Genomic DNA, 18,116 nt, shown 5'->3' with positions numbered 1-18,116 from the left:
CTAAGTATAAAACCTCACATTTATGATCAATGGCCTTTTGGCTAGGGTGCCAAGAGCTAAAACGATGAAACTCTTAGAAGAAAACATAGGGGTAAATATTAGTGACAGAAGATAAGACAATGGTTTCTTAGATCTGATACCAAAAGCAGAGGCAACAAAACAAAAAAAAAAAAAACTGGACTTGATCAAAATTAAAAATTTGTGCTTTGACAAACACACATCAAAAAAGTGAAGACCTGGGGCGCCTGGGTGACGCAGTCGGTTAAGCGTCCGACTTCAGCCAGGTCACGATCTCGCGGTCCGTGAGTTCGAGCCCCGCGTCAGGCTCTGGGCTGATGGCTCAGAGCCTGGAGCCTGTTTCCGATTCTGTGTCTCCCTCTCTCTCTGCCCCTCCCCCGTTCATGCTCTGTCTCTCTCTGTCCCAAAAATAAATAAACGTTGAAAAAAACATTAAAAAAAAAAAAAGTGAAGACCTATAAATGGCCAATAGGCACATGAAAAGACGCTCAACATCATTAGCTCTCAGGGAAATGCAAGTTGAAACTACAAGATACCACTTCACAACCATTAGGATGACCACAATCTAAAAAAGATAACAAAAAAACCCTGCCCACTGGGGAGGCTGTGGACAAATTGGAACTGTCCTGCACTGCTGGTGGGAAAATAAGAGGATTCGGCACTTTGGAAAGCGGTCTGGCAGTTCCTGAAGTGAAAGTGATCAAACATACAGAGTTACCATTGTGACCCAGCAGCTCCACTCTGGGGTATAGGCCCAAAAGAATCAAACACGAGTGTTCCAACAAAAACTTGATCACGGACACTCATAGCAGTATTATTTACAATAGCCAAAAGGCAAAAAGAACCATTCCCATCAACTGATGAAATAAAGTGTGATATATCCATATAATGGAATATGATTCAACAGTAAAAAGAAATTAAGTACGTACTTCTATATGTTACAAAATGGATAAATCTTGAAAACATTATGCTAAGTGAAACAAACCAGTCACAAAAGGCCATGTATTATACGATTATTTTTTTTTTAATTTTTTTTCAACGTTTATTTATTTTGGGGACAGAGAGAGACAGAGCATGAACAGGCAAGGGACAGAGAGAGAGGGAGACACAGATTCGGAAACAGGCTCCAGGCTCTGAGCCATCAGCCCAGAGCCCGACGCGGGGCTCGAACTCACGGACCGTGAGATCGTGACCTGGCTGAAGTCGGATGCTTAACCGGCTGCGCCACCCAGGCGCCCCTGTACGATTATATTTAAATGAAAGGTCCATAATAGCAACATTAGAAACAATAATAGAATAAATAAACAGTAAAACAAAAGTAGATTAGTGGTCCGAGCTAACACAATGAGACCATAAAAGGAAATAAAAGGTATACAGATTGGGAAAGAAGAAATAAAACTGTGTTTGTTGGGGCGCCTGGGTGGCTCAGTTGGTTAGGCATCTGACTTGGGCTCAGGTCATGATCTCACGGTCCGTGGGTTCGAGCCCCATGTCGGGCTCTGTGCTGACAGCTCGGAGCCTGGAGCTCGCTTCGGAGTCTGTGTTTCCCTCTCTCTCTGACCCTTCCCAGCTCTGTCTCTCTCAAAAAAAAAAAAAAAACAAAAAAAAACAAACAAAAAAAAAACTGTGTTTGTTCACAGATAACATAATGGTGTATATAGAAAATCCAAAAGCAATCAACAAAAGAATTCTTGGAATTAATAAGTGATCAAAACAGAGTTGCAGGATACAATGTTAATATACAAAATCAACCGCTTTCCTATATACCAGCAATGAACAGCTGGAACCTTGAATTAAAAGCACACTACCATTATTAGCCACGCCCCCCCACCAAATGAAATACTTATGTCTATTTCTAACAAAATATGTATAAGATCTATGTGAGAAAAACTATGAAACCCTTCATGAATATGAAAATTCAATATTGCCAAGATGTCAGCTCTTCCCAATTTGATGCATATATTCAACGCAATCCCAATAAAAATCCCAGCAAGTTATTTTGTGGATATTGACACACTGATTGCCAAAGTTTTTATGAAGAGGCAAAAGATCCTCTTGGATTGTATTGTAGCCAATACAATAACAAAGAGAGGGACAAAGTGGGAGGAGACACTACCCAACTTCAAGTCTTTCTGTAAAGCCACAGTTATCAAGACACCGCGGTATTGGTGAGAGAATAGACAGACCATTGGAACCGAATGGAGACTGCAGAAATAGACCCACGTAAATGTAATCAACTGCTTAACAAAAAAGGAGAGGCAATGCAATGGGAAAAATGATAGTCTTTTCAACAAATTTGCTAGAACAACTGAGTATTCACGTGCAAAAAAAAAAAAAAAATCTAGGCACAGACCTAACATTCTACTCAAAATGGATCACAGGCCTAAATGCAAATTGCTAAAACTCCTAGAGAATAACATAGGAAAAAAATCTAGATGACCTTGGGTTTAGCGATGACTTTTAGATATAGCACCAAAGACATATCCATGAAAGAAATAATTGATAAGTTAAACTTCATTAAAATTACATTCTTCTGCTCTGCAAAAGACACTGTCAAGAGAATATAAAGAGAAGCTATAGACTGAGAGATAATATTTGCAAAAGATATATCTGATAAAGGACTATTATTAAAAATCTACAAAGAACTCTTAATACTTAACAATAAGAAAACAAAGAACCCAATTAAAAATGGACCAGAAAGGGGAACCTGGGGTGGCTGAGTCAGTTAAGCGTCCAACTTCGGCTCAGGTCATGAACGTGCAGTTTGTGAGTTTGACCTGTGCATCAGGTTCTGTGCTGACAGCTCAGAGCCCGGAGCCTGCTTCGGATTCTGTGTCTCCCTCTCTCTCTGCCCCTCCCCCGCTCACACTCTATCTCTCAGAAATAAATAAACATTAAAATTAATAAATAATAAAAAAAATTTTTTAAAGACACCAGTATTCCTTGGAAAATAGTTGGTGAATTAATTTGGGGACACTGTTCAAATGAATATCCATTATCATATCATTCCTTTGATTGTTTTTATGAAACTGAGTGTGGTCAGTAGACTAATGCCCCAGATCCTAAGCCCCAGAACCTATGAATGTGTTAGGTTATATACCAAAGAGGAATTAAGGTTGCAGATGGAATTAAGTGTGCTAATCAGCTGATCTTACAATAAACAGGGAGATTGTTGTGGGTTTCTCCAGGCGGGGTGGACATAGTCACAAAGGTCCTTAAAAGTGTACAAAACAGTGAGAGGGATATGTGACTATGGAAGAAAGGAACAGAGAGATACAACCTTGTTGGCTTTCAAGATGGAAGAAGATGAACAAGCCAAGGAATGCTGGTGGCTTCTAGAAGCTGGAAAGGGTAAGGAAATGGATTGTTCCCTAGAGCCTCCAGAAAGGAAAACAGCCCTGTGAACACCTTGGTTTTCGCCCAGAGAGACCTCGTCATACTTCTGTCTCACAGAACTGTAAGGTATTAAATTTTTGTTGTGTAAGGGGTAAAGTGTATAGTGATTTATTATAGCGGCAATAAAAAACCAACACACTGAGTGATGTTACATGTCCTGATTCAGCGGTCGCAACTAAATGTCCTGTAGGAGATCAAAAGGGGAAAGCGTGGTCACGTCTGTGTTGGTCCCCTGCTGTGCGGAACTGTCACATTCCAACAACATCATACTTTCTACAGTATATCAAGCGATTTGTCAAATTCTGGAAACCTAGCTCTTAAATACTTTGATTCAAAAGTTGGAGTTTCAAATCACCTTCTTGATTTCTGTGAAGATTTTAATGAAAATCCAAAAAACAGGGGCACCTGGGTGGCTCAGTCAGTTAAGTGTCCAACTTCAGCTCAGGTCATGATCTTGCAGTTTGTGAGTTTGAGCCCCACGTCGGGCTCTGTGCTGACAGCTCAGAGCCTGGAGCCTGCTTCGGATTCTGTGTCTCCCTCTCTCTCTACCCTACCCCACTCACACTCTGTGTCTCTCTCTCAACAATAAATAAACATTAAAAAAAATTTTTTTAAGAAATAAACATTGAAAAAAGTTAAGTCTTACATTTATGTATTTTAAGCATACACAATATAGACTACAAAATTGAGGGACACCCGGGTGGCTCAGTTCATTAAACATCCAACTTAAGCTCAGGTCATGATCTCACCACAGTTCATGAGTTCGAGCCCCGTGTCAGGCTCTGCGCTGACAGCTCAGAGCCCGGAGCCTACTTCAGGTTCTGTGTCTCCCTCTCGTTCTGTCCCTCCCCCGCTTGTGCTCTGTCTCCCTCTCTCAAAAATAAACAAACATTAAACAGAAATTTAAATATGCATTGAAGACTTCTTTTAAAGTCTAAATAAACTGTTGCATGATAAGACAGAAAGAAACAGCATAAAATATTTTTATATTTTTCTTCAACAGATTTGTTTGATTAGTCCCACTATTAATTACTACTAATTGCTGCTGTTAAGTAGTCCAATGATTATTGTTTCAATAATAGCATTTACGTAACAGAGAAGGAAAAACACAGAATGAGACATAATTTCAAATAAGCATTCACTTTTCATACTTTGGTTTGCACTTTTACTTTTCTCCAGCTTTACTGAGATATAGTTGCCATAATCAGTTCTCATATTTTCAGGTTAAAATAGTAACACGTAGGCACAGGTCTGGCAGCATCTGGGCTGACTGGCTCTCTAACAAGGGAGCCTACTCACGGTTCGCAGAGTCTTGCCCACGGTCCCATAGACCTAGAAACCCCCAGACTAGAGAATGACGTGGCTCTAATAAAGATCGGTGGGGGGCAAGTTGGGACGCCCACTTCTCCTGTACTCACACCTGAAGGACAGCCCTTGGGACACCCTGGGCTAGCTCTTGTGTGCCATTGGCATGGGAACTCCAGGACATAGTGATGCAGAAAGGGAAGACCCACCCGGGACCTCAGGGTGGTCTCTGGGGCTCACCAACACAACGAGCTGACGCTGACGCTTTCCCCTCCTAGGCCCCCTGCTGGCTCCGTCACTCACGGGTCTGGGCAGGCCCTTCCTCCAACAAAGCTCAGCGGTGGGTGGTTGCAGACACGGAAATACCTGGCGACTCCCCACAGGAAGACAAGAGGACCTGCTTTCCCTGTTCCCAGCAGCTCCCTGGATGAGGGTGGCCTGGCTAGGTGCGGCCCTCACAGAGAGCCGGCCCAGGAATTTTGCTGGGCAGTAACACTTCTGTTAAAGTGTCTCTCACAAGTGTGAGAGAAATTTTAAGTTACTCAAAGGCTGCCCATTTTTACCTTTGAAGAAGACAGGACCCGTTTCTTGTCATTGCTAATGGCAACATCTGTCACCCAGTCACTATGGCCCTGAAGAAAAAAAAAAATAGAATTTTAACAAGGAACTGGAGGAAAAACCTTGGGAAACACAACAAAAACAGAAAACACAAAGTTGGGACCCCAGAGATGCGTACATTTAAGAGCAACTAACTGTGTTTCCCTGATGTCACCAATGCCATTTAAGGTGGAACAGAAAGTGTAAAGGTTGACGATTCATGCGCACATTACAGCACTGTGTGCGTTGTTCAAATAGTACTCTGGAGTTTAGCAGGATGGAAAGAAAACGACTATGTTCCCGGCTGGCCCCAGAGCACCTCTTGCAGGTTTTTGTTGGCATTCTTTGTTCCAGGAAATACCATTCCTATTGGAGGTCCTGTTGGTGAGGGGGCTTTTGCTTCAAGTGAGGTTTGCTTCAAACTTATCCACTGTGGCTCAGGCAATTAGGGGGTTATTTTCCTCAGGTAAAATGGAGCTCAGAGGAGATAAGTTCCATTGCCAGCTCAGACCCCGAATGATGTCAGGGCTCTGCATCAACATCTTTATCATTCTTTGGCCTTCCTCGTACAGAAAGAGCGGAAGGGGAGGCAATATGGTATATGATGTATATGGTATATGGCAGGAAGAAAGAAAGCAAGAGAGAAATTAAATTCCTGTGCAGAACAAAAGGACAGGAGCTTAAGGGTGGGAAAAATAGAGAGAGAAGGAGAGAGCAACCAGAAAGGGGACAAAGGGACTTTTGAACACAGGGATGTTCAACATTTGGTTCTAAGGTGTTTATTTGCTGTGATGTAAACTCCCTTTGCCTCCCCCAAAACCCTTGGAGAAGAGGACTGAAGACAGACCAGCTCTGGGAGCCTGAATGTTGTGATGATCCAGGGGACACATCTGAGCCACAGGGAACAGCGGGACCAAAAATCATGGATGCAAGCATTCACAGCCAAACCTTGAGACCACAAGGGAGACCACCATCCTACAGGGAGGATGTAGATATCTTGGGGTAGGAGGCACTGGGCACAGAGGCACTGCTGTAACCAATCCTGGAACTACCTGACTCTGGATTCTTGCCATGTGGGACAATCCACCCCCTTACTATAGAGCCACTTTGAGTTGAGTCTCCTCTAACTTATAGGCAAAAGCACTCAGCCGATGCCACCATTTTGGAGTCCATTACTCTTTGTGTATCTTCGTTATGGGACTCATCTTTCTGTAGAGTAATGTCCGTGGTCCTTAGACACTTTCCCACCTCTGAGTTTTTGCATTTGCTCTCACATTTGCCTGGAATGCCCTTCCCCAAGATCCTCATCCACCTAGTCTTTCTTTGTCATCAAGTTCTCAGCTCATATGCCACCTTCTCCAAGAAGCCCTCCCACTGTGGATTACTCCTTGGGGTCTATTTCTATCACATCACCCTGTTGTGGTTTCTCTTTCACTCATCACTGTCAATGATTTGTTTGTTGGTTTCTGGTCTGTTCTCTACAGAGGTGTCACCTCCAGTTGGGACAGCTTGGTCTGTCTCACCCACGGCTGTATTCCCAGCACCCAGCACCCGGCATGATCCTCTATCTGATGCTGACATTGGTACCTTCAAGGAGAGCTTCCGGTAGCCTTCTCCTACATCCCAGATAGCCACAGTCCTGTCGAGCCCTCCAGACACGAGAAAAGAGGCTACAACAAAAAGTGACAAAGTTTCAGGGGGTGGGTGGGGTCATCTTCCCCTACCATCTACTTCTTCCTTCAGGAGGCCAAAATGGAAGGAAGCATTTGTGAAGTGCCACCATGGTTCACTCCAAGGACGCTCAAACCCCTTATTGGTGTGGCTCAATGTCTCCCAACCAGTTACAGTCAATTCTCGTTATTCATGGCAATTATATTCTGTAGTCATCACAAACACTGAATTAGTTAACAGTGAACAATTTCTCCCAGGGAATATGCAGGGTTAGGTCCCTGTGAGCCTCTGGTCACAACATTTCATTAACTGATCAATATATAACCTCGTTTTATGTCTGTTTCTGTTTGAACACACTTTATTTGATACATATTGTTTATTCATTAAGGTTAAGTTCACGGCCAACAGTGCTACAGCTCATGCCTGAACCAAGCTTCTCTGATATATGTGTTTTCCCTGTAAGGCACATTACTGCCTTCTTGCATTAGGAATACCAGACAGCAAGCACATCAGTATTGCGCTTGGGGGCTTTTTAAACAGCAAAGTCACACCAAAAAAAAAACAAAACAAAACAAAAAACGCTACAAAATGCAAAATACCTGGGCACTAAATGTACTACTTTACAATAAGAGAGCTGAACTAAGAAGGCAGAGGGTCACCTTGTTCAACCTCAGCTGGGAACGTGTGCATAGGCTAACTCACACTTGTCACTGTTCTGTGCATGTCCATAGTCCACGTGGCATCGCAGAAGTGCCACAAGTATTGATTTTAGAGTTACAAAGAAATTTTACCCAATATGCTAATTCACAAACACAAAATGTGTGAATAGCGATGATGTAAGTCTGAAACCCCGAAACAAGGACGGAAGCTGGCAGGACACCTCTTAATGGGGTCTGACTCACACAGACACTGCTTGTGAAGAGGAAGAGTTGTTCAAAGGCACTCTAGCATCTCTCAAGCCAGGCCCTGATTGCTTCTGTACTGGCAGGGTGCCCCTGAAACACAGAATGAGCGCCACTCCCAAGAATGGAGGGGTCAAACATTTGGCTCCTGTGTGTCAAGAGTGGTCATTTCCCTCACTGAGGCTAGTGTACTAAGGCTGCTTCCTGTCCTCACCCCTGTTTGCATCTATGCCCCTTCATTTGGCAACAACTCCCCAATTTCCCATGGAGAACACCCCTCACATACTCTTAGTCCCTCTGGTGAGGGGGTACTGACTTGAACCTGTAGCTCAAGGGGGTGGGGGTGGGCAAGTTACTCACACCTAGCCAATCAGAGCTTCTCAGCCCCTGCTGAAATGATTGATTCAGAGATGAGTGTGTGTCCCAAGCTGAGCCAATGAGAGACTTTCCTGGGACTTGTGCTGGTACCATCTAAAAGAAGGATCTCTCTCTGGGGCACCTGGATGGCTCAGTCAGGTAAGCCTCCAGCTCTTGGTTTCAGCTTAGGTCTGGATCTCACAGGTTTGTGGGATCATGCCCTGCATCAGGCTCTGTGCTGACAGTGTGGAGCTTGCTTGAGATTTCGGTCTCTTCTCTCTCTCTGCCCCTCCCCAAACTCATTCTCTCTCTCTCTCTCTCTCTCTCTCTCTCTCTCTCTCTCTCTCTCTCTAAAGAAATAAACTTTAAAGAAGAAGAGGAGGAGAGGGAGAAGGAGAAGGAGGAAGAAGAAGAGGAGGAAGAATAAGGAGGAGTAGGGTCTCTCTTTCTCCAGGGTTGGCTCCCTGACAGCCTTGTCTGAGTGTCTGGACCCAGGCATGCCTACTCTTGGACTCTTGGGGGTTAATAAATTATCTTTGGCAGCTAAGCCACATTAAGCTGAGTCTCTGTTACTTGCAAACTTGTATCTATGAATGTGCCTCTTGGTTTTTTTGTTCCCAGTGAAGATAAAACCACTTTCACCATTGGCATCGTGGGAAATTGCCTCTCTATACTAAGGAAAGTCCACGTGCACGGAACAGGAGGACATCTGCCCTAGCGCTCTGACAGGTGTGAAATCCTTCTATGTGTTAATTACTCACTGTCTCTGGCAAAGCAGCAGGAGCTCACAGAACCTTCATGGCCCTGCATCAGAGTCACACAGGCTCCGCAGTTTCGAAACTCCCCTGTATGGACATTCCAGATTTTTAAGGTTTTATCCCAAGAGCTTGTACACAGGAAATGGCCACTGAAGGTGAAACAGCAGTTAGAGATCGCACTGGAATGTGCCCTGAAACACAGATGGAAGCGTGCACACATCAGCACTACACGCCTGGAGGATCTGAGGACACACCTGAGGGGAGGGGCATTGGAGCTGCTCCCCGGTGACCTAACGGACCTCATTCCTTTGATCACTGCCTACCGTGGCCCAGATCTTAATTGCTCTAGGTCACGCTATTCCAGGACTTCTCAATCATGGCGATACTGACATTTTGTGCTGGGTAGTTCTCTGTGACAGGGGGTTGTCCTGCACATTGTAGGATACCTAGCACCATTCCTGGACTCTACCCACTAGATGCCCTACACCCAACCTGTGACAACTAAAAATGTCTCCAGACGTCGGCAAATTGTCCACCGGGGGAGAAAATTGCGCCTGGTTGAGAACCACTGCACCACTTAGAGCTACCTGAGACTTGAGGAGAAGAGCATCTGAAAATCTGTTAGTGGTGGTTAATAGAAGAACAGCCCTTCAGGTTTGGGTCACACTTACCAGGTGGGTTTCTCCAGCCCACCCTCCACTTCCTTTTCTCCAAGACACGGAGGCTTGGCTCCTCTCCCTGGTCCTCCTCCCCCACCCCTCTCCTACTACTTCCTCCTTCCCTTCCCAACTACTCTATTTTTTTTCTCTCCCTCTCTCCTCATTTGTCTTCAGTATCATTAGAGCATTTTTTAACATTGTGCGTTTAATTAATAAAGTTTTGAGTTATCCATTCTCAATTTTTATATGTCCTTTTTAAAAAGGGGGGGGGAATCTGTCAGACTTTTGCTGTTTTTGTTGTCTTTGTGATCTTTTGTGTTGTATTTTCCCCATGAATCTCACCTTCTGTTACAAACAGTTTTCAAGAGAACCTGTAAACATAAACAAGCATCTCTGAGTAGCCTGGATTATAAAATCCAGGAAAGCTTGGGCAAAACTGTTTTCTAGAGCTCAGGTCAGAGTTTTGGACTGTATTTCAGTTCTTTGTAATGCACAGACTGAGTAAGATCAAAGGAGAAGAAATATCAACTCCTTAGAGGTGTCCAGGGCAAAACGTTCCAAATCCCTGTGGCTGTCAGGCTAAGAATCATCCCAGCATATACTGGAGATGGATTAAAAAGCCTTCCCCACAATCCAGACACTGTTGTTGGGATTTAAACCAAGGCTATCTCTATTTTCCAGGATGGGGCTCTCATTTCCAATAAATTCCACTTCTCATAAAAGATCGTTGCACTTTGGGGCCCCTGGATGGCTCAGTCATTGAGCTCACTCGTTGAGCGTCCGACTTCAGCTCAGGTCATGAACTTAGGGTTCGTGAGTTCGAGCCCCGCATCGGGCTCTGTACTGACAGCTCGGAGCCTGGAGCCTACTTCGGATTCTGTGTCTCCCTCTCCCTCTGTTCCTCCCCTGCTCGCACTCTGTCTCTCTGTCTCTCAAAAATAAATAAAGATTAAAAAATTAAAAAAAAGAAAAGATCATTGCACTTAGTACAAAAGTTTGGGGAAAGTGCTTGTATCGCACTTGTTTCTGGACAAGATGGAATCAATGCACTTCTTCCTATTCCTTCTGCTAAGTACACCTAAAAATCTGGGCATTTGTAAAGCAAACGGAAGACTAGGAAAGATGGAGACAAGTAGGCAGACCAGCATGACATCTTGGGACCCAAGAATGACATATATATCCTATATATGAATGACATATTCATATATCCTGGACTGAATACTGGAAAAGCTTGTAACCCAAAAAACAATGGGGACCATTAAAAGGACCTCGAGAAAAGTCTGTTCTCCATAGCCAAAGGGATAGCCTAGCTAGACAGAAAACTTTTAGGCACTACCCACCTTCCTCTAACCAAACATTCAAGATTTTATGATCCAGACTACCCAGAGATGCGCATTTATGTTTATGCATCTCATCCCCACCCCTCTCAGCAAGGGCCCAAAAGGACCTTGACTGCAACACTTTCCAGACTGTACTGAGGTGGCCTGCTAGAACAAGATTCTAAGACTGAGAGTTTCCTAATATAATTAATACACAACAAAAGGTTGTGTACACAAAATGTACACAACACAACAGAAATCACTCATCATACTAAGAGCCAGAAAAATCTCCCTGTGAATGAGAAGATTAATCAACAGATTCTCAACACTGAGATGACACAGATATTACAATTATCTGACAAGTATTTTTAAGCAGCCACCATAACAATGCTGTGATGGACAATTATGATCATGCTCAAAACAAATGAAAAGATGGAAAGCCTCAGCAAAGAAATAGAAGATGTGACAAAGAACCAAATGAAAATTTTAGAACTGAAAAATACGATAACCAAAATTAAATCAGTGAAAAATACAGAGAAAAGAATAAGCGAATATGAAAACAGACAATATAAATTAACCAGTTCAAAAAATAATTGACAGAAAAAAAAAAAAAAACAGCCTGAGGGACCTGTGGGACTATAACAAAAGATCTAAAATTTGTGTCCTTGGAGTCCCAGAGGGAAAGGAGAAAACAGTAGCGCTGAAAAAGTAATCACAGAGACTATGTCTGGGGGTACTTGGGTGGCTCAGTCAGTTAAGTATCCAACTCTTGATTTTGGCTCAGGTCATGATTTCAAGGTTCATAGGTTCAAACCCTGTATTGGGCTCTGTGCTGACAGTGTGGAGCCCACTTAGGACTCTCTCTCTCTCTCTCTCTTCCCCTCCCTTGTGCTCTTTCTCTCAAACATACATACATACATACATAAAAGTAAATAAATAAGTAAATAAATAAAAACATTTTAAAAAGATTATGTCTGAAATTTTACCAATTTGGCAAAAGACATAAATCTTCAGATTCAAAAAGCTAAGTGAAACTCAAGTGGGATGAACCCCCAAAAATCTACACCCTGACACAACATAATTAAACTTCTAGTGCAAACCTTGATCTAGGGGTCCTGAGTTCGAGCCCCACACTGGGAGTAGGGATTACTTTAAAAATATTGAATTAAAAGGGCACCTGGGTGTCTCAGTCAGTTAAGTGTCCAACTCTTGATTTCAGTTCAAGTCATGATTTCACCTTGCAGAGTCTTCTTGAAATACTCTCTCTCTCTTCCCCTTCTCCCTTTCAAAATAATAAACTTTAAAAATTAAACTAAATAAACACATCATTAAACTTCTGAAAACTTAAAGAAAAAAATCTTGAAAGCAGCAAGAGAGAAATGGCATCTTATCTATAGGAGAAAAATAATTTGAATGGCAGTGGATTCTTCATCAGAAACCATGAAGATCAGAAGAAAGTGACATGACAGATTTCAAATAAACGGAAAAAAAATGTCAACGCTGATTTTTATATCCAGCAAAAATATCCTTTAAGAATGAAAGGGGAATCAAGACATTTTCAGATTAAGGAGAACTAAGATAATTTGTTGCCCTCAGAAGTATTCTAAAAGAATACCTGAAAGGAATTTTTTTTAAACAGAAAGGAAATGGGGAAAGAAGGAAACTTGGACCATCAGAAAGGAGGACAGAACATGGTAGGCAAAAGTATGGGTAAATACAATAGACTGGTCTTCTCTCTGGAGTTTTCTTAATTATGTTTGACATTTGAAGACAAAAAAATATCACTTATTTATACTTACGCCCTGTAAGTTTCCAAATAGGTTGAGACTGAATTTTTAAAATCCTTTAGCAAGACCAGCTAAGATAATTTGCAGGACCCAGTGCATGATTAAAATGCAAGGTCCCAGTTCCTCCAAAAGCTATAGATAGTATTACCATATGATCCAGAAAGTCCGCTCCTAGGTATATAGCCAAAAGAACTGAAAGCAGGGACTTGAACAGATATCCATCTGCTAATGTTCATGACAGCACTATTCACAATAGCCAAAAGATAGAAGCAACTCAAGTGTCCCTCAACAGAGGAACAGATAAACAAAATGTGGTACATACAAATAATGAAATATTGTTCTGTCATGAAAAAGGAATGAAGTTCTAATACACGCTACATGGGTGAATTTTACAAACAGTATGCTACATGAAAGAAGCCAGACACAAAAGGTCAAGTAGTGTATGATTGCATTTGTATGGAACATCCAGTACAGACAGATTCACAGAGCAGAAAGTAGAATACAGGTTGCCAGGGGCTGGGGTTGGAGGGAGTGGGGAATTACGGTTTAACGGACACGGGGTTCCTGTTTGGGTAATGAAAGGTAATGCAAGACAGTGGGGATGATTGCACAATATTGTAAATGTAATGAATGCCAGTGATTAACTTTAAATGGTTAAAATGAAAATTTTACTTTATGTGTAGTTTACCACAACTTAAAAGATAACAATGCGATAGCCTCCAACCACTGTTCACTTGAAATGGGTGAATTCTCTGCTGTGTGAATTCTATCTCAGTGAAGCTGTCAAGAGAGAAAGACAGGCAGGAAGGAAGGAAAGGGAAAAGTGATGGCTTCTGGGGAAACTGAATGGTTACAAGACAGGTAGGAGAGATTTTTCACTATATATCCTTTTGTTCCTTTTAAATTTTGTACTGTGTTGCATATTTTACATCTTCAAAAAGTAAATTACATATTTTTGAAATAAAAACATGCAAGGTCCCTTGTTCAAAGACTAAGAATTTAAGGATGTTGACAGGAGAGCATTAAATCAAGTGTGGGGCCCTCTGTGGGGCCCTGTGTAACTTCAGAGGCTGAAGCCCTGTCACCTGTCACAAGAATCTTTGCCTTTATATTTTCTTGCTAAAAACTATTTCAAAAAAAAAAAATCATACATTTGGGTTGGTCAAAAATACCAATAGGGTGCCTGGGTGGCTCAGTCAGCTAAGTGTCCAACTTTAGCTCAGGTCATGATCTCACAGTCCATGAGTTTGAGCCCCACGTTGGGCTCTGTGCTGACAGCTCAGAGCCTGGAGCCTGCTTCGGATTCTCTCTCTCTCTCTCTCTCTCTCTCTCTCTCTCTCTCCCCCTCCCTCGCTCACACTCTGTCTCTCACTCTCAAAATGAATAAATATTTTTTTTAATTAAAAAAAATTTTAATACCAATAGAGGGGTGCCTGGGTGGTTCAGCAGGGTAAGCATCTGACTCTTGGTTTTAGTTCAAATCATGATCTCACAGTTCGCAGGTTCAAGCCCCGCATCAGGCTCTGGGGTAACAGCATGGAGCCTGCTTAGGATTCTCTCTCTCCCTCTCTCTCTGCTCCTTCCCTGCTCTCTCTGTCTCTCTCTCTGTCTCTCTCTCGCTCGCTCTCTCTCTCCCTTTCTCTCGAAATAAATAAACCTAAAAAAATACCAATAAACATTTTGCTTGTTTCCCTTTCCACCTCCATGGGGAAAACAGAACGGCGTGGACTATGACACTTGCCCATAGCTGGAACTGCGGCCACCTCTGCTCTCTGCACCCCATCCCCCACTGGGCTAAGGAGGCATTCCACAGCACCCCCACCCAGGTTTCCACTAGAGTCACTCTCAGTAACAGCACGTGTTGAGCACCCATCGTGTGGCCTGCGGTAAGGATCTCACTCAGATGTCACCTCTGCTCGGTTTGCAGGTGAGGAAACTAAGGTCCAAGGTCACACAGGATATGAACCTGCACACTCTTTTTTTTTTTTAATTTTTTAATGTTTTTATTCATTTTTGAGAGACAGAGAGAGACAGCACTAGCATGGGAGGGGCAGAGAGAGACAAGAATCTGAAGCAGGCTCCAGGCTCTGAGCTGTCAGCACAAAGCCCAACGTGGGGCTTGAACCCATGAACCATGAGATCATGACCTGAGCCAAAGCTGGACGCTTAACCGACTGAGCCATCCAGACATCCCTGAACCTGCACACTCTTGACCCCTGGCCAGACACCCATGGGACACCCTGGCCCAGTCCAGCAAGGCTCCTGATTGAGCAGAGCAGACAGGGTGACGGGGCACATACACATTCTGGGATCCTGACTCCAGGGCCTGTTGGAGAGGACTGGCCCCCCGCCTGGTGGTGGCCACCTGACAGGTAACCTTTGCAGCCCTGGATTATCAGATCTTCCCATTTCACAGGAGACACTGGAAATTCATATTTAGGAGGGAGGTGGGGAGGCTCTGCACAATGTTTTCCAGCGTTGGCTCACATGGAAACAAACGCACCTGAGGCCTATCCCTGCCCAGAAGCCACAGCTAGTGGTGTCCCCCCGCCCACCTCCCTCCTTCACTTTCTCCATCTCCAGCCTCCTCCGAGCACCTGTGACCAAGCTGGGGATGCCCCATGTGGATGCCAGCTCACAGCTGAAGGTGTGCGGGCCAAATCCAGGAGGGTCTGAACGGGGACTCCAGCCCACCTCTCTGCTGCAGGATGGGGCCCCCCCTCACTTGGTGATGGTGAGCAGCGTGGCTTGGGATGTAATATCCCAGATCTTGATGCTTTTGTCCAATGAGACGGAAGCCACCTTCTGGCTGTCGGGGTCAAAGCAGCATGCCGTGAGAGACCGGCTGTGATGATCTGAGGCACAGGGAAAGCGACTCATCACCTGACATTCCACATTCCAGGCCACGAGTTCCACGTGGCCCAGAAGCTCACACTACTCCCCCAGACCGAGACAGTACTACAGAAACACGAATCCCAGTTTCACAAGGGACTCCTCACTTGCACAGACATCGCCCAGGCGCCTACTGTGTGCCAGGCTGAGAAGAAGAAGCACGAACAGAGCTCCCGGTCTGAAGGAGAGACGCCCTGTGCAAGCTACAACCCACAGGTGCCAGGGGCCACGAGTGGTCATGGTTCCTGGCCAACAGATGGCTGGCCCAGCCCTGACAGGTCGAGGAGGGGCGCTAAAGTTTAGCAGGGGAAACAGAATAGGAAGAGGGCTCCCAGCAGAAGGAACACGTGCACAGGCCTGGAGGTTGGACAGCGCGTGGAAAAGTGTGGGGTGCAACTAGAACCTGGAGGGGGAGGACGGGTAGAGCATGAGGGGACACGGGAGAGGGGAGGGGCAAGCCATGGGGCCGTGCACACGCCACAGATCCGTGCTGATAAACACAAACACAAGGTGCACATGGGAAGTAGGACTGGGATGTGCATACACACATGCCCACACACACTCACAGAGGTCGGGAAGGCCACCCAGTAACATGTTGTTCATAACAGACACCCCCGCGGAGGAGACAGGACACACAGAGCAGCCTTGTGCTTTCTACTTTACATAGTCACCAAATGTTTTACAGCGATTGCGTATTTTTTAATGTTTTATTTTGAGATAACCGTCAACTTGCATGCCCTTGTGAGGAATAACACTGAGAGAGTCTATGTGCCTGTCACCCAGTTTCCCCCAACAGAAACACCTTGCATAACTATCATACAGTATCACAACCAGAAAATTGACATCTGATGATTATTATCTTTATTTATATATATGTATTTTTTTAAGTTTATTTTGAGAGAGAGAGCACAGGGGAGAGGGAGAGAGAGAGAGAGAGAGAGAGAGAGAGAGAGAGAGAACCCCAAGCAGGCTCCGTGCTGTCAGCCCCATGCCAGTCTCAGGGCTTGATCCCACAAAGTGTGAGATCACGACCTGAGCCAAAATCAATCGACTGAGCCTTCCAGGTGCCTCTTTCATCTTTATATTTTAAAAATACATATAAAAATACTATAAAGGCTGAGCCTCCGCTCAGTAAAAGATTGGGCTTTAAACGTCTGCATGACATTGGAACAGAACACTTTTTCATTTATTACAAACGGGGTTAATCATAAATGCCTTAACCAATGATGGTTTTAGCTGCTGATGTTCTATCAATGAGTGTCTATCTGTAATGATGCCGCTCATTACAGCTTCACCAAATAAGGCAATCAAAAGTCACTCTCAGTTAAGTGACAAGCAGCTGTTACCATCGCAGACAGAACAGAGCAGGGAGCCCATGCAAACTCACTTTTGATGTGTGACACAGTGGTGGCGTTTTCCGCATCTGTTATACAGATTCCGCGATCCACGTCCAAGGCTGAGACCACGTATTTGCCATCAGGAGAAAGCTTACAGGAGGCTATGAAGGTTTCGTGGTTGATCTTCCACTGAATAGGGCAACAATCAAAAGGTTGTTCTCTCTCTAGCCCAGCTGTCCAGTAGAACTTTCTGTGATGACAGAAATGTTCCATCTAGGCACTATCCAATATACTAGCCTCCGGCCACATGTGGCCGTTGAGTACTTGTAATGGGCTAGTGCAGGTAAGGAACTAAATTTTTAGGTTCGTTTAGTTTTAACTAATTAAATTAATAAATGCAATTCATTAAGCTGTCTCCAGGACAGATGGACAAGGACAGGTAGAGCGGCTAGTGGAACTGGCAGCAAGGTTCTAGTAATGACCAACTTCACTCCTGTTCAGTTTGGTAAACAAGTGTTTATTAAGTATCTGACGTGTGCCCAGCACTGTGGACAAGACACTGCAGCCCAGTCCCTTGGGCATCTCACAATCCCTTGGGACAGGCTGGCACCAAACCCCAAGAAGGGGACACTGAGCTGCTCCACATTCTAGGAAAGGAGGATCTCTCTGTAGGTTATAAATTATGGTATTGCCATTGTGACAGCTTTAAAATATGCCCGCAAATCCTTTGACAGTCCTCCCTCCAAAAGGTGCAGCCTAATTCCCTACCCCTTGTGTATGGGCTGGACTTGGTGACTCACTTCTAATGAATAGAATATTGCAGAAGTGACAGCATGTGACTAGGTCATAAAAGAAACCATAGCTTCCTCCTTGCTCTCTCTTGAATCACTTACTCTGAGGGAGTAAACTCAAGCAGCCCTAGGGAGACACCCAAGTGGAGAGCAACTGAGGGCTCCTGCCAAAAGCCATGTGGGTGCACCATCTTGGAAGATGAGCCCCAGTTGAGCCTTCAGATGACCTTAACCCCAGATGACATCTTAACTGTGACCTCATAAGAAACTTGAACCAGGGGTCCCTGGGTGGCTCAGTCGGTTAAGCGTCCGACTCTTGGTTTTGGC

The 18,116-nt window shown here is 44.2% G+C and overlaps 1 protein-coding gene across 5 annotated transcripts in view; it reads right to left on the bottom strand.

The window, feature by feature from the left end:
* Positions 1-18,116, bottom strand: part of WDR88 (WD repeat domain 88) — a 47,007-nt gene that overhangs the window by 5,111 nt on the left and 23,780 nt on the right. For all 5 annotated transcript variants that reach the window (XM_047835004.1, XM_047835007.1, XM_047835006.1 and 2 more), the window contains 5 exons: positions 17,049-17,187; positions 15,495-15,624; positions 9,008-9,195; positions 6,904-6,986; positions 5,283-5,351 (listed from right to left, as the gene is read on the bottom strand). In XM_047835004.1, the coding sequence (XP_047690960.1) occupies positions 5,283-5,351; positions 6,904-6,986; positions 9,008-9,195; positions 15,495-15,624; positions 17,049-17,187 (609 nt within the window). The remainder of the gene's footprint in view (positions 1-5,282; positions 5,352-6,903; positions 6,987-9,007; positions 9,196-15,494; positions 15,625-17,048; positions 17,188-18,116) is intronic.

Source organism: Prionailurus viverrinus, chromosome E2 (assembly GCF_022837055.1).
Source record: "Prionailurus viverrinus isolate Anna chromosome E2, UM_Priviv_1.0, whole genome shotgun sequence".
Classification (NCBI taxonomy): domain Eukaryota; kingdom Metazoa; phylum Chordata; class Mammalia; order Carnivora; family Felidae; genus Prionailurus; species Prionailurus viverrinus.
Note: the sequence above shows the minus strand (reverse complement) of the source record. Positions and strands in the feature narration are given on the sequence as shown.